Genomic DNA, 23670 nt, shown 5'->3' with positions numbered 1-23670 from the left:
CTTTTAGGGAATCATATAAGTGGAGAAAGAATAACTCAGTGCAAGAAAAGGAATATAAACTGTATTACAGTACAAAAGCTTTATCATATCCTCTTATTTGGAACAAGAAAGCCATCCATTCTCTCAGCTATGAACAACAACAGAAATGGCTATTCTTCTGCTCCAAATCAACCCACTTATAGTTATGATACGGATACACGAACCTCGGGTTGGCGAGTTCCTGCTTTCTCTTCGCAGAACTCGTGGTCCAGGAGTAACTCAGTAAGTGAAGTTTTGTTCTTGTCGTCATATATACTCCTAGAAGAATATGTTAGCCTCCTCATCGGTTTGATGTTTCGGTATCCTCTTTCAGACAGTTAACAGACGCTTGCTCGATGATCTTCCAACCGCTTACTCAAACACAACGATTTCATCTACTGTGTACTTACATCATCATCCTCTGTTTTGATTTTGTTTTAAAGTTTTTAGATCTTTCATCTTCAAGAACTTGAAATATCCACTACAACAAATATGCACATTGTTAACCAGAGAAAAACGCTATCATAGGTCTTTGATAGCGTTTTCATGAGCGCTGTTTTAGGGCACTGTTATTATATGTACCCCATATACAATAGCACTTATTACGTATGCTATGTTATAAAAATATAACATAGCTTTAAGAAATTGCTATATTATCAAGATCATAATTTTGAAAAAATTTATACAACATTTGTTTTTTCGTGCTATGTTATAGTTTTATAGCATAGCTCTAATAAACTGCTGTATTATCAAGATTATAATTTTGCAAAAATTTATACAATATTTAATTTTTCGTGCTATGTTATACATATCTAATATAGCTGTTGCGAAATGCTGTTTTATCTTGTTTACTGTGCTATGGTATATTCTTTTATCATAACGTTTACCTGTACTTTTATAGCATTTTCTGATATGTGATTATAGCACACATAACCTGTTTTATAAAATCTCATAAAATCTGATTAATAAACGTCTCAGATCCAAAATACATAACAAAAGTCTCAAGAACATCAGTTTACCATCAAAGTCTCAAGAACATCCAAAATAAACAAGCAATCTCAAGTACTTAACATTACACAATAAAACCATCAGTTTAAGACATAATGACCTTGTTCTCTGGCCAAGCAATGCAGGAGCTAAGTGCATCTTCAATAATCTCTATTTCATCGGATGGCCTCCAAACTTTTACATTTTTCACCTTCACAACATCTATCCACACTTTAACTGCATTAGAACCCAAGCGAGTAAAGTGAACCTTATGTTCTGGATCATTTGTTCCCCATCGTCCTTCAGCCACAACCCTATTCTTTTCAGTTAAATCCATCAACTTGCACTTCTTATTCTCCTTGGAAATAACTTTATTAATGCGCTGCCATGTTTACAATATAAACCATCAGTCATCATATAATTAACAAAAACAACTTCATAACATATGAAAACACTTACTGGAGACTTCCTGAGAGGAGACTGTGATGGTAAAGTATTCTTTATTGGTGATATTGGACCCGTTGCATCATCAACAGGAGACTCAGAACCAGATGCAGACTTAGAAGACATAGATGCAGATTTGGCCTGCGATGCAGCCTTTGAAGCTGTTGCTGAAGTTTTGGACTCTGTAGCAGACTTAGAAGCTGTGGCTGCAGACTTGGCCTTTGATGCAGACAAAGAAGCATGTGATGTAGCATTCTGACCAGTTGGAGTTGAGGGATTTTCAAAATCAACCTTACTCAGGGGCCAAGATACGTAAGCCATCAAACAGTCCTCAAGAAATGACATTTCAGCTGTAGGTCTCCATAGTGATGTATCAGGCTGCTTTACTGAATCCACAAATACTTTAACTGCTTTTGGTCCAAGAGGAATTCCGTTAACCAACGCACTTGGTTCTTGTGTCTCCCAACGCCCCTCAGCAACAATGACGTCACCCTTAGACAAATCCAATAGTTTACATTTGTTTCCTTGTATACCCTGTTAAACACAATCAGTAAACAAATCCAATATAATTAATTAGCATTATAGACAGGGGTAATACATTGCTAACACATTGCTAGAAATTATAAATACCATAGGGGCAATGTCTTCCATTTGGATGTTGTTGTCTACCAGTCTACACTTATCAGTTGGCCATGCGATTATATGTCCAACAGCTTCTTTCATATGAAAGATCTTTTGTGCAGGTCTCCATAGAAATGCATCTGGTTTATATGCAGCTTCAACTAACACTTTGAGATCATAAGGGCCAAGACGACAGTCATTCACTATGTCATCCGGATCAGAAGAAAGAATCCGACCCTCACCAACATTTTCATCAATGTCAGACCAATCAACAAACACACACTTAGGATGTGCTCTTTTGTTTACACTCTGCAACAATTTCATGAGCAACTAAGAATCATAAACGACACTAAGAAGAATCACTTAGCTGATATGAAAAGAAGTAAGAATATGTTACTCTTGCAGCTGAGTTTTCATCCATTTCAGCTTCTGGTCTCTGTAACATAAACAAAAATAACATCAATTTATATTACTCTAACTGGCTGATGAATAGTAGAGAACTCTTAAGTATCTAACCTGATTCTTGATTCTGCCAAGTTCACTTTCCAAGGCATTGACCTGTTTTACTAATTTTACTTGCCGCTCTTCCATTTCAGCCATACACTTGCTCTGCATTTGTAAACAAGCTAATTTGGTCTTACTCATGCCTCTACCCATTGCCCTCAGCCTACCAGAATTGTCAGGTCCTAAAAGCTTGGCGAGGTGATCTTCATCTGGATTTGTTAAAAATGCTGGAGCATCACTTCCACCAATTTCAGCTGCTTTTTGCTGAAAAACATAAAGACAGTTTCAGGTTTTACTAGTCGATAACACACTATTTACTGGTGTACAACTCTATTCAGACTTACAATCAAATCAGCTGCATTCGTATCTACTGGTGTACCATCCTTTTTGGTGCGAGACTTGATCCAAACATCTAGTCTTGTCACGCTGGAAGGATCTTCACTTTCAGCTTTCTGTTCCAGAAAACAAAATTTCAGTAACAGTACAAGCACTATGTATAATAATAAACAACATAGTTGTAGTATATATGCTTGCCATTTCTTCTGTTAGTCTGCTGATCCCTTTACGACTAGTGGTGTGAGGTATCTGATTCTTTCTTTTTGCTTTATATTTCTCACTCACGGCCTAATAATGAAACATGTTAATTACTAATCACCAATCAACTACTAAACAATTATAATCACAAGTAATTACCTTAAATGCAGCACTAGTTTTGAGTTTGACAAATTTTTGCCAATCAACAGGACCAATATTTGGTGGTCTCAAATTCATCCTCTCTTGGTTATTTGCAGCCAAATTTATAGCCTTCACCGTGACAGACTTGTGTGATCGCCACAAATGTCCCATCTGGTGAATCACAGATATCCTTTGCCAATCTTCATCAAGCTCAAACCTTGCCTGCATTCACTTACACTCACACCATAACTATAAAAGTAAACATGTTCAATTGAGAGACTTTTTAAAAACAAAAAAAAATTCTTGTTACCTGAACAGATCTCCAGAGAAGTGTTTTAAGATCTGGACTCACTTTCTTCCAGTTAGGTATGTTGATAGGGATGTGTTCTCGCATCAATGTCCCTACATATGATGCCAACTTGACTGACCCTGGACCAACCGCTACTCCAAGTACATTGTAATCAACTTTCACTCTAACAGATGGATCCTTGGCTAGGTTTTTCATCTTTGTTGGTCCTCGTTTTCTTTTACGCGTAGCAGGCTGCTCATGTTCTTCAGACAACACAAACTCTCCTACTGGTTCTTCTGGTTGCTGTTGAGTTTGTGGTTCTTCGGAATGATGCTCCTCTTCCTCCACATGCTGTTCTGTTGCTACAGGTTGGGCCTCCACATGCTGTTCTGTTGCTACAGGTTGGGCCTCCACAGTACAAATAAACTCAGGTTCGTCATCATCCTTAGACTTTCTCTTTCTTTTTCCTCCACCCTTCTTCCCTCCAACCTTCTTTTTAGTTCCACCCATTTTAATTCACCTGCGTAAACAGAAAATTAATCACTTAGAACAGAAACTTAATCACGTAGAACTTATATAATAGAATACATCATAAAATCTACAACATTCAACAAACATCAACCATAAACAAAAACATATATATATATATATATATATATATATATATATATAAATGAATCAAGAATCTACTCTTGCACATATATGCCTTCACAATCAGATCTAGCATATTCAGCTTCATCCATTTCAGTATCCATGTCAACATCTACTGGCAATGGACCAATTATATCTGCATTTCCAGACTGAACATCTTCTTTACTATATCTTCTTGAAGCACCTCTCATAACAACAGACCAACTTGATCCATCTTCACTTGAATAAAATACTTGCTTTGCTTGAGATGCTAGAATATACGGATCCTTCTGAAAGCTTACTTGGCTCTGATTTAAGTTAACAAGTGTGAACCCATCTTCCACTTTAACTCCATTACCTTTTACTGCCCAGTTACATCTAAATATCGGCACATAGAACACATGGTAGTCCAACAATATGATGTCAGTAATTCTCCCATAATATGACACCAAATCAACTACTTGTGAAGTATCCTTAGCACTAGATCTACACATAGCCGTTGCCTCATAATAAACACCACTGTTCTGACTCTGCCTTTCAAGTGAGTATGTGTGAAAACGTTGTCCATTAACTATATAACCAGTATAGGACCTTGCAGTACACCGTGGACCATATGCTAGCCATTTAACTATGTCTTCATGTCCATCAGAAGTAATAGATATCTACAAAATTAAACAGACTAATCAAAATTATGAATGAGTCTACTATAGATTTATAAACAGACTCATCAAATTCATAACTTTACTCACCTGTCCTTTTAACCAAGCAGCAAAATTCTTAGAATGCATAGACCATAAATATGTTGCATCACGTCTACACCTTGGATTTGAGTCTTGTAGATATTGCAAATGCATACTACCAAATCATAAATACGAAAAGAAACTATCAGCAGCATAATTTTGACCTTATAATTTATAAGGAATGAAATACACAAGTAACTTACTCCACATAATGATCAAAGGCAGCTGTATTTTGAATGACAGCAAGATGGGCTATATTCTTCTCCATTTCAGTAAGAGTGAATGACGTTCCTGCTGATATTGGACGACCTTCTAATATAGAGCTGTTCACATACTCTACATTCCTCTCAGGTTTTTCTTCTACATTGGTTGTCTTTTTCAGAAACTCATTACAAAACAGCATGCTTTCTTCTGCAAGATATGACTCTGCTATACAACCCTCTGGTCTTGCAGGATTTCTTACAAAATCTTTTAGAACTTTCATATACCTCTCAAATGGGTACATCCACCTAAAATGCACAGGTCCTCCTAGTCTAGCTTCTCTTCCTAGATGAACAGTCAAGTGTACCATGATATCAAAGAAGGTTGGAGGGAAAAACCTTTCAAACATACAAAGCGTTTCTACAATTTCAGCTTCCAATACTGTAATAACCTCAATATCAATAACTCTCTGACACAAATGATTGAAGAATGCGCATAGCCGTAGTATTGCTGTTCTAGGACCTTTTGGTAACAATCCTCTAAGTGCAACCGGGAGAAGCTGTTGCATCAAGACATGATAATCATGTGATTTCAGACCTCCTACCTTACACTCTTCTACTGAAACTCCTCTTGAAATATTAGAACAGTATCCATCTGGACCTTTAAAATGAAATAGTCGTTTGCAAAAAATCTTCTTCTCATTCTTGGACAAAGACCAAGGTGCTGCTGGAAGATATGTTCTCTTTCCTTTTGTGGTAGGATGCAACTCTTTTCTTAGACCAAGATGTTGAAGATCCTTACGAGCATTAAGACCATCCTTAGATTTTCCACAATGCAACAATGTGGATACAATGCTGTGAGTCACATTCTTTTCTATGTGCATTACATCCAAATTATGCCGTACTGGTAGATCCTCCCAATAAGGCAGAGTAAATAAAATGGATCTTTTCTTCCACCTTGATAACTCATCTTCATCTACTTCTACTTCCTCATCTTCATCGGATTCACTTTCATCATCATCACTGTCAAACACTGGTTCTTTATAGACAGTTCTCTTTCTCTTCATCCCAGCCTTTTTCACATTTCCGAAATCATTTTGGAAGTTTTTCAGATTCTGATGAACTTCATGACCAGTTAAAATTCTTGACTTTCTCCTATGCTCAACTTTTCCATCAAACCAAGTCTTCTTTTCCCTATATCTGTGTGTTGGAGCCAAACCTTTTCTATGACACATGTAGACATGTTTCCTGCTAAACTTCAACCACATACTATCAGTATTTTTCCCACACATAGGACATCCCATTTTACCTTTTACTTTACAACCAGCAAGATTTCCATACGCAGGAAAATCACTAATGGTCCAGAGAAGCATTGCCTTTAGAGTAAATGTACTTTTACTAAAAGCATCATACGTTAGCTCTCCATTCTTCCACAGATGATTCAAATCCTCAATAAGAGGTTCTAGGTAGACATCAATATTATTACCTGGTTGTTGTGGACCAGGAATCAATAATGTCAACATTATATTCTCCTTCTTCATACAAAGGTGAGGAGGCAAATTGTAGTTTACCAATAGCACAGGCCAGCTACTATAATTACTATTCTTCATGTTGAATGGATTAAATCCATCTGTGGACAGCCCAAGCCGTATGTTCCTTTCTTCAGCTGCAAATGAAGGATACTTCTCATTCATCTGAGCCCATGTAACAGAATCTACTGGATGTCGAAGTTTTCCATCAGTGCTCTTGTTAGTGTAATGCCACCGTAAGTCCTTAGCCATGTCCTCTGATCTGAACATTCTCTTCAGCCTTGGTATAATTGGAAAATATCTTAATACTTTCTGTGGGACACCTTTCTTTACCTCATTAGTCCGCTTATTAGTCTTCCACCGTGAAGCATTACATTTGGGACATTTATCAAGCTTCTTTAACTTCTTTCTGAAGAGGCAGCAATCATTAACACATGCGTCGATCTTTTCATATCCCATATGAAAGCTCTTTAAAAATTTCTTGACATCATACAATGATGTGTGAAAGACATTACCATCTGGCAACATGCTTGGCAATGTCTGAAGCAGTTCATTGAAGCTCTTATCCGACCAGCCATTATGTGTCTTAATCCTAAACAAAGTCACAATAGCCGATAACTTGCTGTGGTTTGAACAGCTAGGGTATAGTGGGGTTTCAGCATCCCGGATCTTTGCAAGGAACTCATCCTCTTGTTGGTCCTCACCCTCTGCAATCTCACTTAAGTCGCCCACAGGTTGGTCAGCTAAGTCACCTCTAAAAGCCAACTCTTGATCAAAAAATTCAGCAGCTTTATATAACTCAAAAACTTCCTCATTCCACTGAGTTGGTTTACTTTGAAATTCATCTACTGACTTCACATCTCCATGATGATACCAATCACTATGCACCTTGTATGCCTCATCCATCCCTCTTATTACAAGATGCTCAACCACAACACTGTTTAACTGTCGTACTACATTACGACAGTCTTTACAAGGACATATTATCATTTCTATGTCACCTAAAGCCGCAGACACATCCCTTACAAATTTCCAAGCTCCACTTTTATAACCAGGATCAGCTCTTCAATGGATAATTAAAGAAAAAAATCATAACTAAAAGAACATCTTAAAGTATCCAAACCCAAAATAAAACCTAATTATGAAATATAATTCCTTACCTGCATAGATGCACCCATGCCTTGTCCAACATTATATGTTATAATATAAATTTTAACCTTTATAGATAAAATAGAGATACATATTATACAAAGCTCACATTAAGCAACAATTCAGACAATACTGCACTACTTCAGACACATACAGATGCTCTTAAACCAATATCTAACTGTGTAAAATCTCACTAATCTAATCACTATTTATACGAATCAGACTCAAAGGACAAAACATAGCAATCACCAATATTCGTGTGTAATAATAATGTTTAACTATTGGTTGAGTGATACTAACCTGTTGTGTGAGTACAGAGAAATGAGAAGCTTCAGTTCCCCAACATTTCAATCACCAACACTTGGGAAAAAAAAAAAATCGTTCAGTTTATGAAGGCGCAAATACTCAAATCCAAAAGCTATTTTTGAGTCAAATCTGTAAATAATCGAACCCTAACAAAACAGATGGATTCGAAACTCCACATTCTCAAAATCTGTAAATAATCGAACCCTAAAAAACAGATAACGAAATAAATCTAGATAAATCGAACCCTAACAAAACAGATAACTAAATCTGACCCTTATCGAAATCAAAAGCTGTTTGAAATCACAAATAATCGAAACAAATAACGAAATTAGGAGGAAGAAGAAAGACATGCCTCAAAAATGGATTCGAGCTATCAATTGCGATGGATATGGAGATTTAGGGCGAAATTGGGGCTTTTCACAAACGGCGAAATTGGGGCTTTTCACAAACGGCGATAAAACTGAAGAATTGATAAGAAATTTAGAAGAATTTGAGCACACACAGAGAATTTAGAAGAAGAAATCTTCTTAGGTTGAGCTTAGGTTGTAACGAGAGAGAGAGAGAGAGTGTGTCGAGTTTTTGGGTTTTTTTTTTATTTGGCGATTAAGTGAATAATTTCACTAAGTATTGGCGGACAAAAGTCACTTTTGTTTCCCGCTACATAATTTTCCTATCATAGCGTTAATAAGATGCTATTAAAAAGTAAGCGAAAAAAAATCTCATCTTTCATAGCAGTGACGGAAAATGAGCTATATCCGTCTGCTATCAATGTACATATTTGTTGTAGTGATCATTGTTCTTGGCAGAGATTTAGTACCACCGTCACATACTCGACATCAGATTCCATTCCGTAACAGCAACAACCCGCGAAGACAGCACCTAGAGGCACTAAGGCAAGCCGTTCACAACCAACCCGGTAGACGAGAGAACAGCTCAACATCATCATCATCATCACAAGTCCATGAAGAAGACGAGATCCTCAAACATCTAACAAAAGAGACATACAACCCAATCCCAAAAAGCACTCTCCTCAGGAGCCTGAGCTTATACTACAGAAACAAAACCCCGGGAAGCGAAAACACAAGAAACAATCGAGATCTCCCAGGCGACGAAGAAGACAAGAGATGCTCCGTGTGTTTAGAAGACTTTGAACCCAAGGAAACAGTGATGCTCACTCCTTGCAAACACATGTTTCATGAAGAATGTATAGTTCCATGGTTAAAGAGCAAAGGACAGTGTCCTGTCTGTAGATTCGTCATACTCAAGCCGGCAAAACAAGACTCCTCTCCAACTAATGGATCAAACCCCGCTGGAGACATGAGAATGAACGATCTCTTCACATTGGAGCTACTCTCTGTGGTAAGAGCAATGGAAGAAACTTTCCTTTTTGGTTATCCTCGTCGCATGTAAAAATCTTTGTACCTCTCAAATGATATTACTTTTATTATTTGGGTTTTTATTTTTTTTATAAATGAATCATATGAATCCACCATTGATACAACCTTTACAGTGGAAAAAAAAAAATTTGTTTCTTTCATTTCTTTTGGCTACACACAAGACGACACAAACTCATCTAGAACTATCACAGAAAGGAATGGCGCCAAAATCGCATCTCCGATGTTGCTCCTCCGTGGAAACAGTCCCACGGCGGAAAACGGAGGCGCAATCAGGTAAATCACCAAGATCACCAAACAGAGACTCATCTTCCTCTCCGCTAACTGAAAAGCCTCTCTCTAGCGTTACGTCGAGAAAATTCGAAGAGCCACCAGACGATGATGAGATGGACGCGTCGTAGAACCAACCGAACTCGCCGATTTCGCTGTAGCAGCCACCTAAGAGCAACGGAGAGTCCACGTGGCTGAGATCTAATCCAACCGGCGGTTCCTCTGTTGCGGCTACGGTTAGTTCCTCCTCCTCCTCCTCTTCTTCTTCGTATTCTTCCTCTTTCTTGGCGGTTTTGAGGACGACGGAGGAACGGTGGTGATGGGATTTGTTGTTGGCGGCGGAGGAAGGGAAAGGGTGGTTATGGTCGCAGGCGTAAGTAATCATTAGCTTCGAAGGGTCAACACGGCTTCTCTCCACCTGCTTCCTCGCCGGACACCCTTTTGAACTACTACATCTGTAATATCCCCTGTAACAAACAAAGTGATACGTACATTTTTCCATGAAGAACTCAAAACTTAACATAAATCATAGTTATTTTTTTTATTACTGTAATAAAATTTCAAAATGATAACTTCGTAATGTAATTTTAATATATTTTCCATAAATGTAACCTTAAGAAATGGTAATAAATGACAAATATTATAATAATATTGGCACGTTAATCACGTACATATATATTACTTCTTTTTTTTCCTTTTTGTGCGCATTACCTTTTGTGGCTATTCACTTTAGAAATCAACAAGATCTACCGCTACTTTAATTAATACTACTAGTATTTCACACATCCCCCCGAGGTTATCCAAAAGTATTAAATACTACTACTAAAACTTTAAGGGAACTAAAAAAAATTCAATTTAGTGTGAGTGACCCCCATCTAATTTGTTCCTTAATCACAAAGTTTTTATAACATTAATCCCAAAGATTAAGGAGGTGGCGCGTCAAAACCACGCGATAACAAACGCGTCCGTTTTGTCACATGGTGCGTATGTTAGACCAACCACCGAAAAGGCTAACGTACGCTTTTTCTCATTTCTAAAGCCGCCGCTGATTAAAACGACAAGACAAAAAAAAAAAAAAAAAAGAGTGTTTTGTAATGATACCTGGGATAAGGCGAGCCTTTGATCGGCTTTTGTCCGTATTTTCTCCAGGCCCATGAATCGGACGGTGGATATACTTCTCCTCTACTCTTAGATCCTTCCACGTCAGCTATCGGAACTGAGACAACTCTCTTCTCTACGTTCCTCCTACTGTTGTCATACACAATTATTTACATTTTCAGATCATTCTCTTTTTTTTTTTTAATATATATAAAAAAACAATTTGATAGAAAAATTTCACAAACCTTTTCTTTGGAGTTGGTTTAGAGATCTTCGTGTCTTCACAAGAAGAAGGAGATTCAGGAACGACGTCGTTGTATGTCTCATCTTCTTCGTCGTCTGATTCTTGAATTGCTCCTCTACGGTGCATGATTCCGATTTCTCCGTAACAGGATGTGTTTTTTTTTTTTTTTCTTTCTGCTGGTTGAGTTGAGAACCGGAGGTGGGGGGAGAGGGTGATTAAGAAGGTGATTAGTGAGAGGGTTTTTAATCCAATCTGATGTCCGATTATTATTATTCTCTACTACTTGTTTTTTGGGGACGTGCAGGCAAATATCAAAGGGGGATTTATATTTGTATAATATATATATATTTTTTTTTGGGTCATTGGTGTTAATTTTATTTGAATATAAAATATGACCAGTTGTTTTGTAGTGATATTAGTTTATTTTTTTATTTTGAAAGGCTCTCTCTTTCTCTCTCTCGTGGATTTTATTATAATATACCATAAGGTTTTGGCTATTCAAATTATTTCTTTAATTAGCTGGACATTTTGATTAAGTCCATGCATAATTATGCATATCTATATTATAATTATCCCTGCATCTGATCTAATATAGACTGTGATGTTTTCGTTTTTGCTGTCTTATTGTATAAGAAAATTAAATCTCAAATTAATTATGCTCATTTTTATAATATTACAAAATTAAGTAATTAGTTATACAACCCATCTATATAACTCTTCTTAAATAAATGAAACCCGAATCAGAGATGTTATAATGAAATTTGTTTACAGTTAAAAGTATATATATTCAGACGTGAGTTCTTCTTTTAAGCTGTCCTTAATTATTCCTTAAACTATATCAGTTGATTTGGTCCGTTTCAATTTCCCAAAATGCATCATGTTTGTGAACTTGACATTAATACATACTAGTATTATTTCTTTTAAATGTTTATGATTTATCCATTTTGGACTAAATCTATAAGACTACTTGACCAAAGGTCATTTTCAAGACTTTAATTAGTATGTACAAGTACAATATGTTCTCTTTTTCTCTGTTGAGCACAGTTTGTTGATTAACTCTTTTCCTTCTCCCAATTTCACTTATTGGCTCATCCGCTTAATTAAAAATTTCTAGTTGGAGAAAAAAAAATAATGAAAAAAGTAGAAGTTTACATAGTAGCTAGGAGGCTAGAAGTTACCAACAATGACATTAGTACGTAAACTTAAATGAATATAATCGATATAGCAATAGAAAAAGAGACGTGGTCCGTAATGATGAATCATATATAGTCTTCATCTCAAAATTATTATTCCATGTCTTATGAATCTCTCATATTGAATAAGATCATAACACACTCGTTACCTATTGGTTTTAAGTCTTTTCTTAAAAAAAAAAAAAAACTATGAACCTCACATTAACAACCAATTTTACAACAGTTCTATAGTTTTATGCAAAAATATGTTTGGTTTTGTGTGTTTGGCCCGTACCATCCAACGGAAAGAGATTATGAGATCTTGACCAAAAAGTTTGCAGAGAGTAGTAACATGTGCCCTTTCTATGGATAACAAAGATGTCATATTTGATGACGTTTGTTCGAGAAATTTGCCTAAGTAAAAGCTGCAAATCATTTTGGGATGAAATATACTTATACATATCCACATAAAACATAAATATTTTTTTTTGTATAGAAAAAGAAACATAAATATATAACCCTAGGTCTAGAAAAATGATTTAGTTTTTTTTTTTTTTTAATATAGATACACAGAAATTTGGGCTGGAAATGGCTTATACTAATAAATATGTGTATATGATCAAGTCAAGATTCCTCCAGTCGTCATTAATAAAATTGTAAATCACTAATAGATAAAAACTATTATAAAAAAAGCCTCTGTCATAGTTATTAGTAGTTTAATTACTCCATTATTGCCTCCAACTTTTGTCAGAAAGGAGCCAAATTTTTTATTTTCTGGTTGTATTGTATGTATATAGGTTTTTGAGTAGTTTATATAATGTAACGCGTGTTTACACACATATGTATATATATGTTTGATTTGGTCATTTCTGATCATGATAATTAATGTCGAACCAATCAATAATTCGCTCGAATCTGATGCAACTGAGAATTGACAATGAAACATGATTGGATAATGTTTTTCATCTTTGTTATTAGTATGTTAAACAATGTAAAAGTACAAGGTAATTTATAATCGACACGTCTTCTTAATATTAAAAAAGCATAAATGGCGATTAGTCAAAAAAAAGATTCGTCTTAAAACTGAATTCTCGCATTCGTTCGATAATTTTCACGTAACTTTATGCGTTTAAGGATATTATATATAGTTGGATCAGGATAAACTAACTCCAATCCAAAAGTTAAACCGAGCTAAATAAACCAGTTAAAATGATGTTTGTCTATTCAACTGTTCTTTCTTTGAATATTTGACAGTAAAATATATAGAAAAACTTCAGAAATGTGAATGCAGATTTTTATATAAGAAACACCCTTTCGAAGGATCGTCTTCGATAATGTTGAATTAAAGAGCCTTGTTTAACAAAAACACGGTTTAGGGTTGACTTATAATCTTAAAAACCAGAGAATGCTCAATTGCTCATCATTACCTACTTTCTTCTGTCGGAGAGTATTGAACATTCAAAGTCCAATTATCTCAGAATTGTGATTTAGACTTTTTAGTCAGCTTATATTTGTCCATAACGACGATAAAGATAGGCAAAAATATCTATATAAGGAAAATTCAAATGTATGAAGATCAGAGAAGCAAAACAAAACTGAGAAAATACTGATTCGAATAAAGATAAAAGACAGATTAAAGATCTTTTTGTTTGACACATGTGTTTTAACCGGTAATGTTCTGAGACTTGTTGAGAATGACTCCTTCGTATTTCACCTGGAACCATTTCATGGCATCATCTTTGGTCACTCTATGCTGGATTCCAACACGAGCCTTGCATCTTCTGCGACGTGCCACACGGTAACCGGGTCGCTCAAGAACAACATAGAAGTCCATACCGTAGATTCCAGTAGATGGATCATACCTTAGATGGAATCAAAATAAAACCCCGCTTGGATCAATGGTTACACAAAGGCACTCTTTTAAGTTATTATATGCTTGTGTTAGAAAGATAAGAAGAGACTTAGACTTACTTGATACCCAAATCAATGTGCTCTTGAATACCAAAACCAAAGCAACCAGTGTCGCTAAAGTTCCTTCTCAAGAGTTCGTATTCTTTAACTTTCAGTCCACTCTCAAGAAGCTGCATTGCCTTCTCTCCCCTGACAGTGACGTAGCAAGCAATCTTCTCATTACGTCTGATACCAAAAGAACGAACAGTGTATCGAGCTGCAATTAAGTGTATAACATTAATGTCAGAACTCTCTTCATCATCATCATCGACAACAAAGTTATCTACTAGAAGCTGATGATTACATAGATTCTCCAAGCAATCCATTTAAAAACAGAGACGACTACTGATAACTCTCTGAGGATCCAAGAGACAATAACAACAACTACAAAATCACTAAATTGTTCCAAAGAAATACAAAATTGATTAAACTTAGAAGTAAAAACTCACCTTTGGAGAAGACAGGAGTCTGACCACTCAATTGTTCCAACACCTTACAAAAACAATCCAAAGAACTAATTCGATTCAAATCGAGCACAATCGGGAGAAAAGGAGAGAAATGAAGTTAGAAGTAAAAAAAACCTTGGAGGCTCTGGTGAGACGATCTCCACTCTCACCGACGGAGATGTTGAGAACCAGCTTCTGCACTTTAATGTCCCTCATTGGGTTCGATAGCTTCTTCTCCGACGCCTGATTCATCCAAAAAAATAGATATATCACCACATATTCACTAGAAACATCAAAAACAAGAATTCAAAGCAGAAGAAATAGTAACTCCGACAGACCATTTCGGATTAGGGTTGCGATAACTCTCCGGCCGACGGGAAAACACGAATCGAAAAAGATTAAGCGGAGATGAAGCGGCAAAATATATATAAACCCTAGATCTATCTAATTGTAAGCCCTCTAGGGTTCTAAGCAAATTTAGGAGTCCGAAATGACGCTTTTACCCTCTACCCTCCAACACACGCGCACGTGACCTTTTTGTTTGAGTTTCAATAGCATGCTAATGGCCCAAGATCGGCCCATAGACAAAAAAAAATCTCTTTATTTGATGATAATTATTAATTTCCATGTTTAATCACTCAAAAGTGTTACATTAGAGTCTGTTTTAGCAAAACCCGTAGTAGATAAAAAGCCTTACATATTCATGTCAAAAAGAAGAAAAATAGAAGCCTTACATTTTGTTTTCCTCTGTTTTTATTGAGAACAGATGCTTGCTTGCTTTACCAGGTGAAGTAGGAGACCTAGCCAAGCTAAAGCTACTAGAGCAGCCACTAAGCTTTGAAGCTGACCTACGGTTTCTCACTAATGGAACCAGTGACTGCACCACATCTGCCATTAATGGTCTATAGTCAGCTTCTGCTTGAACACACATTGCTGCTATTGCTGCAACTTGAACCACTTCTTTTGTCGAGTACTGTCCTTCCAGTGTTGGATCCATTATGTCTACTACTTTTTCTCTATCAGCCAATTGAGGCAAAGCCTGTAGAAAAAAGGATAAGAGAAGTTATTATAGCAAATGACAGAGAAGAAATGACACAGGAGCAATTTTTGAAAAGGAATGGTGTACCCAAGAGACAAGAACGCCTTCTCCTGTAGCTCTCTTCATATCTACTGGAACCCTACCGGTTAGTAACTCTAACAGGACTACACCGTAGCTATAGACATCTGATTTTGTTGTCAAGTGACCGGTTAATGCGTACCTGAACAAGAAATGGGTGTTATATTAGAGCTAATCAAGTTGAAGTGATGGAAGAACAATGAAATCTACTGAGTGGAGAGAACATACTCAGGAGCAACATATCCTTGTGTGCCTAATACACGGGTAGAAACGTGTCCACCAGCTTTATCTGATCCGACTTTAGCCAATCCGAAATCTGAAACTTTGGCGTTGAAGTTTCTGTCCAGCAGAATATTGCTGCTCTTAAAGTCTCTGTGAATCACTGGGGGTGATACTTGTTCATGGAGATATTCCAAGCCTTTTGCAGCTTCCAGAGCTATCCTCATCCGAGTTTCCCAATCTAATCTCGGTGGGACAGAACCAGATCCTATATGCAAGAAAAAAAACAAAATTCTATATCAAATCGACAATGAGAACTCCAGATGCTATGTTCACCAATTAGTAAATACAATACATTATCTAAGGATTCATGTTCCAAAATGCAATTACACAAAGGATATGCATAGAAGTAAAAAAGGCACAGCCACAACTTCTAACATTACCAGCAAAATGAACTTACTGTTGTTAAGATAAAGGTGTTCCTGCAGACCACCATTGGCCATAAACTCATACACAAGCAGTTTGTGACTATTGTCTGAGCAATAACCAAGAAGTGCCAACAAGTATGGTGAACGCAGACGGCTCAGTAACTCAACCTGTCACCAGATACAAAAATTGATCAGTCGTTAGAAGTAATCAAAAACTCTACAAACAGCAAAAATGTAGCTCAAATAATAAACAAACCTCCATCTTGAATTCTTCTTCACCTTGCTTCCCTGCATGATCCATGAACTTGATAGCAACTTTTCTCCCATCGTTAAGCACACCACGATAAACCAACCCAAACCCACCATGCCCAACCACATTAGACTTGCTAAATCCACCAGTCGCTGAATGCAATTGCTTAAAAGTGAAAATCTGTAACCCATTGCCAGTTAAATCTTGTACCTTTTGACAATCGCCTTTCTCCTCGCAATCAAACCCTAAAAAAATTCGACAGGTAAAATTCAATACCCAGATGATAAATAAATCGGACCCTAATTGAAAATCATCATCCAAAGATTCCTTAATTAGTAACAAATTTCAAGTTCCCTGTGAAGACAGAGTGCGTAAGAACAAGAAAATGCAGATAAAGATAAGAACTTTGTTAAAGGTAAATTGTGGGAGCTTCTTCTTACTCTTGCTAATTCTGTGACGCTTAGAAACTTTGTTACGAATGTAGCAGTAGTAGCTAAAGGCGACGAACAAAGAAGAAAGAGCAAGACAAGCAAGAACCACAATGGACACAAGTGCAGCACGCTCTTTCTTTTGGTATGCTTCGTCTGTCTCCATTTTTTGTTGTTGTCTCCCTTGAAAGAAGAAGTAGTAGTAGCCTTTGTACTAGTTTCCAGAAATGGAAAAGAAAAGAAAAATGTGAAAACCCTAGAAATTGCCACTGAGAGAGAAGGAGGAGATGAAATTGAAACAGTGGAGGAATAAGTTAAAGCTTCGGGGTCCGTGAAAAATTAGTCTTTTCTTGATTTTTGATTTTTTGTGTTTGTGTGAGTGTGAATGTCAGCTTCACTCCACTCTGACTCACTTGTACTGTTTTGTTTTGTGGCGCGGGGAATAGTTGCAGGTATGTACGTATTCACCCGCAACTTTACAGTCTTTTCCCTTTACTTTAATTTGGTACAGTATAGTCCCTCAGAGTTTTATATGGACCAAGCGTAAAAGTAATCAAGGCCCATATTCGATCCATCCCAAAATTAAGCTTCGTTCGTTTAGATTCCAAGTAATTATTTTTCTCTTCATAGTTTCCAATTAATACGGTACATAACTACATATTTCAGAATCAATTTGATCAAATCATTGTTAGCAGACAGTAGATCAAATTTTAACCTTGAACTTTCAACAGTGGAAGATGGGGTTTACGAGACATGACGAAACGAAAGAAAACAGATTATTTATAATGACATAAAGTTCCAAACAGCTTTGTTTTTTTCTCACATCATAAAAGATTCCTCGCAACACACTACTATGCCATTAAAACCAACCATATATAGTTTTCACTTTTCATAGCATATGGTAAAGCATCTGAACTGGAGAGAGAAACTGCGATTAGTTTTTTTTTCACCTTAAAGAGATTTGTTCTTACTTCTTTCCACGGAGTTTAGCACCAAGTGCTCTCTCCAGCTTAGAAAGGATCTGCTGATTCGGGATTGCTTTTCCTGACTCGTATTCTTGGATCACTTGTGGCTTCTCATTGATCAGCTACAGAAATCAAAACATATGATAATGTTACCACCATGAATCCAGACTACATACAAACAAGTGTAACAACAGAGAAAAGAGAGAAAGTACTTGGGCGAGTTGGGATTGAGTCAGCTTCTTCTCCCCTCTGGCGTGCATGATAGCTTTCTTCAACTCAGTAGGCACACGGTCATCTAGATTACACAACCCATACACAAACAAGGTGTTAGACGATAGCCAACATTCCTGACAGATCTATCAACAAGAAATGGAGAACACAATGATTTGTGGAAACTAAGATACACAAAGCTTTCAGCTCTTCCGCATCCTGATAACCCCATTAACAAACAAAAACATCATCTCACTAAAAAAATTCAGACTGGGAGAAAACATTAGCAACCCAGAACGACATACGCCAAGTATTGCCCTTATAGTAACATGACTAGTATAAAACTATGTCCCAGGATACATACAGATTACAGAGGCAGGTAGGTACTAATAGAAATCAGATGAATGATTCAGATATGTATAAATACTCACGAGATAAGTTCTCAGTGTCATCATCAAGCCTCTTCGTGTTCAAGGACGTGCCACTTGATGCAGCCTTGTTGGATCCAGCATTGACTAAAACCAAGCAAAAACAAAAGAGATCCCGTTACACAACTTATAAGATTCATATTGAACAAAAGACAAAAACAAGATTCATGAGCAATAGAAAACCAAGTAATCGAGCAATAGTCATTTAACAACCTCAGGGCAAAAACTGTTACTGCTCAAAACGCAATTGAAATCATAACAAACGATAACCCTAACACAAATCCTTTAAAAGAAAGCATACTAAGACAGTGGCGGCGAAGGTATATGAATAACCCTAATCCAGCGTAGTAACAACTCAACCTAGATTCAATCGGCAAAAATCTAATAGCATAATAAAACCAGATAAGTATTATGGCAAAGCTTAATAATAAAAAGAAGGCAGATCAGAAAAGAGGGGGAGATCGAGAAAGAAAAACAAACATTTGCGAACGGTCTCGATATCGGCTCCGCTACGACGAGCGGCGTTGACAGTCTTCTCGTCGCGCTTAGCAGCAGAGTTAGGAGCTTTCTTACGGATCACAACTGGTTCCCAATCTTGAGTCATCGGTCCAACTCCTGCCATGGCTTCTCTTCGGAGATTTTTTCCTTTTCTTCTTCTTTTAGGTTTTCTTTCGTTCGTGGATAAACTAAAGAAATGAGAGAGATAAAGAGAAGTATTAGAAAGGATCGTTTTGCAATTTATATTTAGTGATTTTTATTCCAGAAGGGGATATTAAGTAAAAAGCTAAGATTGAAGGCCCTCTAACGGAATATATTTATATTATTTTTAACTTCCCAGCTAAAAATATCTTGCGGAAGCCGCGTTTACGATAATGTTGGTCGGATTTTTTTTTGACAATGTCGGAATTTTAACCGAAATAATAAATTGACATTAAGCTATAATAAATACTACCATGATGTTTTAGGATTTTTACTTGTATCACAAAAGATGATTTTCTTTAGTATATTTAATGCACTTTTATTTTTAACTAATTAATATTTTTACTTTTACAATATAAAATTAAATGTGTTTATGCAGTTGATTGACAAGTGTTAAAAAAACACAACTAAATGAGTATTAAAAGCAAAATTAATCACCAATTATTATTTTCTTAATCTTTGTAAAAATTCTAAAACATCATTCTTTCTTATACAGAAGGGAGTATACGAGAAAACATAGATGAACAGACATTATAGTCCAAGAAATAAGGGACAAAGGCCGAGAAAGCCCGTTTTGAAATTGGTGGACTAAACGGACTTTAGCTATTAATACCTTTAATATTGCAAATCAGCTGTACACCTTCATTTAAAAAGCTTCGGCTTTCGAAAGTGTTAAAAAAACACACCATCATATACATAAAAGTTAGTTTTTACTCTCTCATTTGACATTTAATTTTTTAAAAATTTAATATTTATTTTTAATAAACAATTAATGCATACTTTAAATTCATTATTTACTACTCCCTCGGTATTAGAATACATGATGTTTTAGAATTTTATTTTGTATAAAAAATGATGATTTTCTTAGTGTATTTAATGCAATTTTATTTTCAAAATCAAATAACTATTTAATGATTTTGCTTTTACAATACTTAACTATTAAATGTATACATGCAATACAATTAAATGACCAGGTCAAAAGGTAGAAAAGAAAATAAAACACATGTTAAATCATGGTAGACAACATTTTTCACCTTGGTGGACATGTTTTATAACATTACATTGTCAAATATCATGGAAGACAACATTTTTCACCTCGGTGGACATGTTTTAGAACATTACATTATCAAATCTCTCTGAACGATAATGGACAAATTTGTAATTTTGGAAATTCAATATCGTCTACCGATTCAAATATTGTGGACATCTTTGTAAAAATTCATTATTGTCTACCAATTCAATATTGTCTACCAATTTGAATTTGTAGATAATAGAAAATTTTATATATCTGAAAACTCAAACTTCTCTACATTATCTCTCAACTTCCCAATTCTTTTTTTTATATAAAATATTGTTATTTGAGTTCTTCCACCTCTTTTCTTCTTTTCCTCAAAATTGTCAATAATTTTTTTAAAAAATTTAAAGTCTGCATATCTGACACATCTAGTTCACTCACTCTCCCTAGCCACACAATCGTCAAAGACATAATGGTCACATATTGATGACCAAAAAATGGGATTTGGTACTTTAAGAAAGATAAAAATAATGTGTCATTTCTGAAAAGTTTTTTTTTTGAAATGTGGTACTTCTAGTAAAAATCCCTTGTGAATTTAACAAGTTATATACATAAACACATCTCAGTGAATCTTGATTGTGTTATTTTATTAAGTGAAGTGTTTTAAGAGCTTATTTATTTATTTTTGTGGAAGGTTGGGCTCCTCTTATATTTAGTTTTTCTGCTTTAAAAAAGTTAATTTCTTCATAATTTTGTTGGTCCAAATTTTTGTTTTTATAATCTAATGTTATATACCAAATTGTTAATCGATTAACGATTTTATTTAATAGAATTTACACTATAATTCTTTGTTGGTGAATTGTGAGTTGGTGAAAATATCATACTTCAAAAAGAATATTCAAAATTAATCCAAATATTCATTTTTATTATTTTTAATTCGCATGATAACTCATAATACAAATATATAGTATCTTTGTAGAAAAAGAAACTATATATCTTCACTTGACGATGGTGCCCCATCATAATGTAAACAACAACATTTGCCTCCTTTTGAAGAATAAGGAACACACAATTGAAACTTTGGATCTACTCCTTGGCCTCCGCATAAGTGTTTGCAAATGTCATCAGTTGTACAATAGCCTTTCAAAACACAACCGCTTGCTGAAAAAGAAAAAAAAAAGTAACATACAAATTAACTTATTTTCTTACATTCTTTATTTTATATGAATAATTAAAAAAATAACATATTACCTGTTGATTGAGTAAACAGAAGACAAATAATTAATAGTAGAAAAGCAAAATTATATTTTTGTGCTGACATTATTGTTTCTCTAATCTTTCTCTTGTGAAGTGTTTAGTTTTTTTTTTCTTTTTCGTTTTGGTTTTTGAGCAAATGGTTATCCTCTTATATATATTTTTCTATTCAAAATTTCTTTAAATATATATAGACTTACCATTTCAGGTTGCAGAAAAAATCTAAATCAAATAATTTTTGAAGTCACATACAACCTGTAATTACAAATTTTAAAAGTTTTTTTCTTTTTTTGTTCATGCCATTTTTGAGGAAGTCATAATAATAATAATAAAATTACTAAAATGAGATAAGTAAGGTGTTGACTGGTTTTTCCGCTACCTCCCGCAAACAGTAGTTAAATAAATTTATTTGATACTTGTTTAATAAATGTATAAGATGAGATTTGTCCGGTCAACTCCATTTATGACCATCTTATTATATAAACCTTGATGTCAAAGTTAATTATTAACAAGATCGTGACACATGTCAAATATATTGATTAGATGTTGACACGTGTCAATAAATTTCTTCTTTTTATAAACGTAGTAAGACAACCAATTATATTTATAGAAGTTTACATGTTTATATTACTAAATTTTTTTTTTCTTAATCAAAAAAGAAAACTAACAAAATCAATATATTTTCCATTGTATGTTACTCATTATATTATACGTGTGTTCTCAATAAAATTTGACATGTGTAAGCAAAAACGGAATTAATTAAGCATGTATATTAATCAATAAATAATGAATAACAAAATTATAAAGAATAATATAAGTTATTTAACATAATTTTAGTCGGATATAAATTGTATTTATCGTTGTAATATAATTTTGGATTGTAAGTAAGCACACAAAACCTTGAAAGAATAATGAACTTAAAAATAAAAAATTTCAATACATGATGTGTATTAGTATAGTTTTACATGTTTTATTTTAAGATTTTAATGCATGTAGTAATATGAAAAACCTGGAAAAAATAGAAAAAATGAGTTTGTAGGAATGAATTTTTGGTTAATTGATGAAAATTGACAAAAGTATTACTTATGAAATTATGACATATAGAAGAATAATATTTAGGTTATTTTTGGATTTCCAAAATTTTTGTGGATGTTAACTGATTTTTTTACTGATTATTTTTATTGTTAAATTTAAAATACTAACCAATATACATATTATCTCATATGATGCTCATTTTTTTAATAAAAATTTTAACTCTAACCCATGAAGAAGTGAATTATGGTTTTACGATGAAATAGATAGTTAAATGTGATTAATTAACCGAATGTCGAATGATGAAATTTATTTTAGATTAAAAAGTTTCAAATATTAATATATATCATTTAAAAAAATCCATTTAAGAATATTAGTAATATTTTTTATGTTTGATTTTATAATTTCAACACATGTATTTTTGTAATACATATGTTAAAACATAAGTCAATTCTAAATATATTATAATTTATAGGAATGAATCTTCAGTTATTTAAAGAGAATGTCTCTATATCTTTATATATGTTTTTATTTTATAAATTTCACTCATTTAAAACTGATTATGGCATGAGGTAAAATTAGTACTTATGAGATAACAACATAACAAATATATCTAAAATAACGTTGATTCAATTTTTTGCAAATTAGATTTTGTTAATTTTTATTTGATACATTTTTGATATAGTAAAATGTAAGATTGTATAAGATGAGATTTGTCCGGTCAACTCCATTTATTACCATTCTTTATAAGAAACTCGCGCTAGAACGAATTAATTAGTATTCATGCTTAAGAGAAATGTGTTCAACTTAATATTTTAAGTGATTTGTGTAAAATTCTGTATTATTATTCAATCATGAATAAGTCATCTGAAAATCTATGGTTATTGAATTAATGATTAAAAAAAAATACTTTAAAATCTATTGTTATTCAAAATAGTTTGTGAATTTGGATTTTAATT

The 23670-nt window shown here is 34.5% G+C and overlaps 8 protein-coding genes and 1 pseudogene across 11 annotated transcripts in view; 2 read left to right on the top strand and 7 right to left on the bottom strand.

Moving 5' to 3' along the window:
- Positions 1–92: 92 nt before the first annotated feature.
- On the top strand, positions 93–9632 carry LOC104712555 (uncharacterized). Of its 2 annotated transcripts, none has more exons than XM_019229401.2 (3): positions 93–253; positions 353–420; positions 8899–9632. In XM_019229401.2, the coding sequence occupies exons 1-3, from the start codon at positions 146–148 to the stop codon at positions 9500–9502; spliced, it is 780 nt and encodes a 259-aa protein (XP_019084946.1). In that variant the 5' UTR covers positions 93–145; the 3' UTR covers positions 9503–9632. The 2 variants fall into 2 exon arrangements, with proteins under 2 accessions (XP_019084946.1, XP_010427777.1); XM_010429475.3 differs by having other exon boundaries at positions 93–261.
- LOC147939108 (uncharacterized) lies at positions 956–8813 on the bottom strand. 2 transcript variants are annotated; one of them, XM_087466919.1, is made up of 11 exons: positions 8445–8813; positions 8087–8146; positions 3560–4058; positions 3268–3471; positions 3109–3198; positions 2919–3026; positions 2587–2838; positions 2468–2506; positions 2080–2379; positions 1465–1983; positions 956–1387 (listed from the first exon to the last, which is right to left on the bottom strand). In XM_087466919.1, exons 3-11 carry the CDS (start codon positions 4046–4048, stop codon positions 1112–1114), a joined length of 2277 nt encoding a protein of 758 aa, XP_087323045.1. In that variant the 5' UTR covers positions 4049–4058; positions 8087–8146; positions 8445–8813; the 3' UTR covers positions 956–1111. The 2 variants fall into 2 exon arrangements, with proteins under 2 accessions (XP_087323045.1, XP_087323046.1); XM_087466920.1 differs by lacking the exon at positions 8087–8146 and having other exon boundaries at positions 8445–8728.
- LOC147939109 (uncharacterized) lies at positions 4603–7854 on the bottom strand (annotated as a pseudogene). Its single transcript, XR_015566736.1, has 4 exons — positions 7798–7854; positions 5112–7700; positions 4918–5023; positions 4603–4830 (listed from the first exon to the last, which is right to left on the bottom strand). The product of XR_015566736.1 is annotated as an uncharacterized LOC147939109 (transcript).
- On the bottom strand, positions 9508–11444 carry LOC104712556 (putative WRKY transcription factor 69). Its single transcript, XM_010429477.3, has 3 exons — positions 11100–11444; positions 10858–11004; positions 9508–10223 (listed from the first exon to the last, which is right to left on the bottom strand). Exons 1-3 carry the CDS (start codon positions 11222–11224, stop codon positions 9662–9664), a joined length of 834 nt encoding a protein of 277 aa, XP_010427779.1. The 5' UTR covers positions 11225–11444; the 3' UTR covers positions 9508–9661.
- Positions 11445–13803: 2359 nt separating this feature from the next.
- On the bottom strand, positions 13804–15184 carry LOC104712554 (large ribosomal subunit protein uL5z). The gene is made up of 5 exons (XM_010429474.2): positions 15005–15184; positions 14802–14909; positions 14670–14712; positions 14242–14437; positions 13804–14132 (listed from the first exon to the last, which is right to left on the bottom strand). The coding sequence occupies exons 1-5, from the start codon at positions 15005–15007 to the stop codon at positions 13934–13936; spliced, it is 549 nt and encodes a 182-aa protein (XP_010427776.2). The 5' UTR covers positions 15008–15184; the 3' UTR covers positions 13804–13933.
- Positions 15185–15265: 81 nt separating this feature from the next.
- Positions 15266–17761, bottom strand: LOC104712553 (putative serine/threonine-protein kinase PBL7). The gene is made up of 6 exons (XM_010429472.3): positions 17121–17761; positions 16687–16925; positions 16463–16598; positions 16012–16270; positions 15793–15925; positions 15266–15705 (listed from the first exon to the last, which is right to left on the bottom strand). The coding sequence occupies exons 1-6, from the start codon at positions 17272–17274 to the stop codon at positions 15397–15399; spliced, it is 1230 nt and encodes a 409-aa protein (XP_010427774.1). The 5' UTR covers positions 17275–17761; the 3' UTR covers positions 15266–15396.
- Positions 17762–17870: 109 nt separating this feature from the next.
- Positions 17871–19609, bottom strand: LOC104712552 (multiprotein-bridging factor 1b). The gene is made up of 4 exons (XM_010429471.3): positions 19192–19609; positions 18715–18798; positions 18286–18368; positions 17871–18195 (listed from the first exon to the last, which is right to left on the bottom strand). Exons 1-4 carry the CDS (start codon positions 19331–19333, stop codon positions 18076–18078), a joined length of 429 nt encoding a protein of 142 aa, XP_010427773.1. The 5' UTR covers positions 19334–19609; the 3' UTR covers positions 17871–18075.
- A 1365-nt stretch (positions 19610–20974) lies between these two features.
- LOC104712536 (non-specific lipid transfer protein GPI-anchored 22) overlaps positions 20975–23670 on the top strand; it is an 81108-nt gene continuing 78412 nt past the window's right edge. The window contains exon 1 of the mRNA XM_087466918.1: positions 20975–21063. The gene's annotated coding sequence lies outside the window, so the exon portion shown is untranslated. The remainder of the gene's footprint in view (positions 21064–23670) is intronic.
- On the bottom strand, positions 21330–21810 carry LOC109126195 (defensin-like protein 276). The gene is made up of 2 exons (XM_019229399.2): positions 21677–21810; positions 21330–21586 (listed from the first exon to the last, which is right to left on the bottom strand). The coding sequence occupies exons 1-2, from the start codon at positions 21744–21746 to the stop codon at positions 21414–21416; spliced, it is 243 nt and encodes an 80-aa protein (XP_019084944.1). The 5' UTR covers positions 21747–21810; the 3' UTR covers positions 21330–21413.

Source organism: Camelina sativa, chromosome 9 (genome assembly GCF_030686135.1).
Source record: "Camelina sativa cultivar CO46 ecotype springtype chromosome 9, ASM3068613v1".
In the NCBI taxonomy this organism is placed as follows: domain Eukaryota; kingdom Viridiplantae; phylum Streptophyta; class Magnoliopsida; order Brassicales; family Brassicaceae; genus Camelina; species Camelina sativa.
This window is presented reverse-complemented; position numbering and strand designations above follow the sequence as displayed.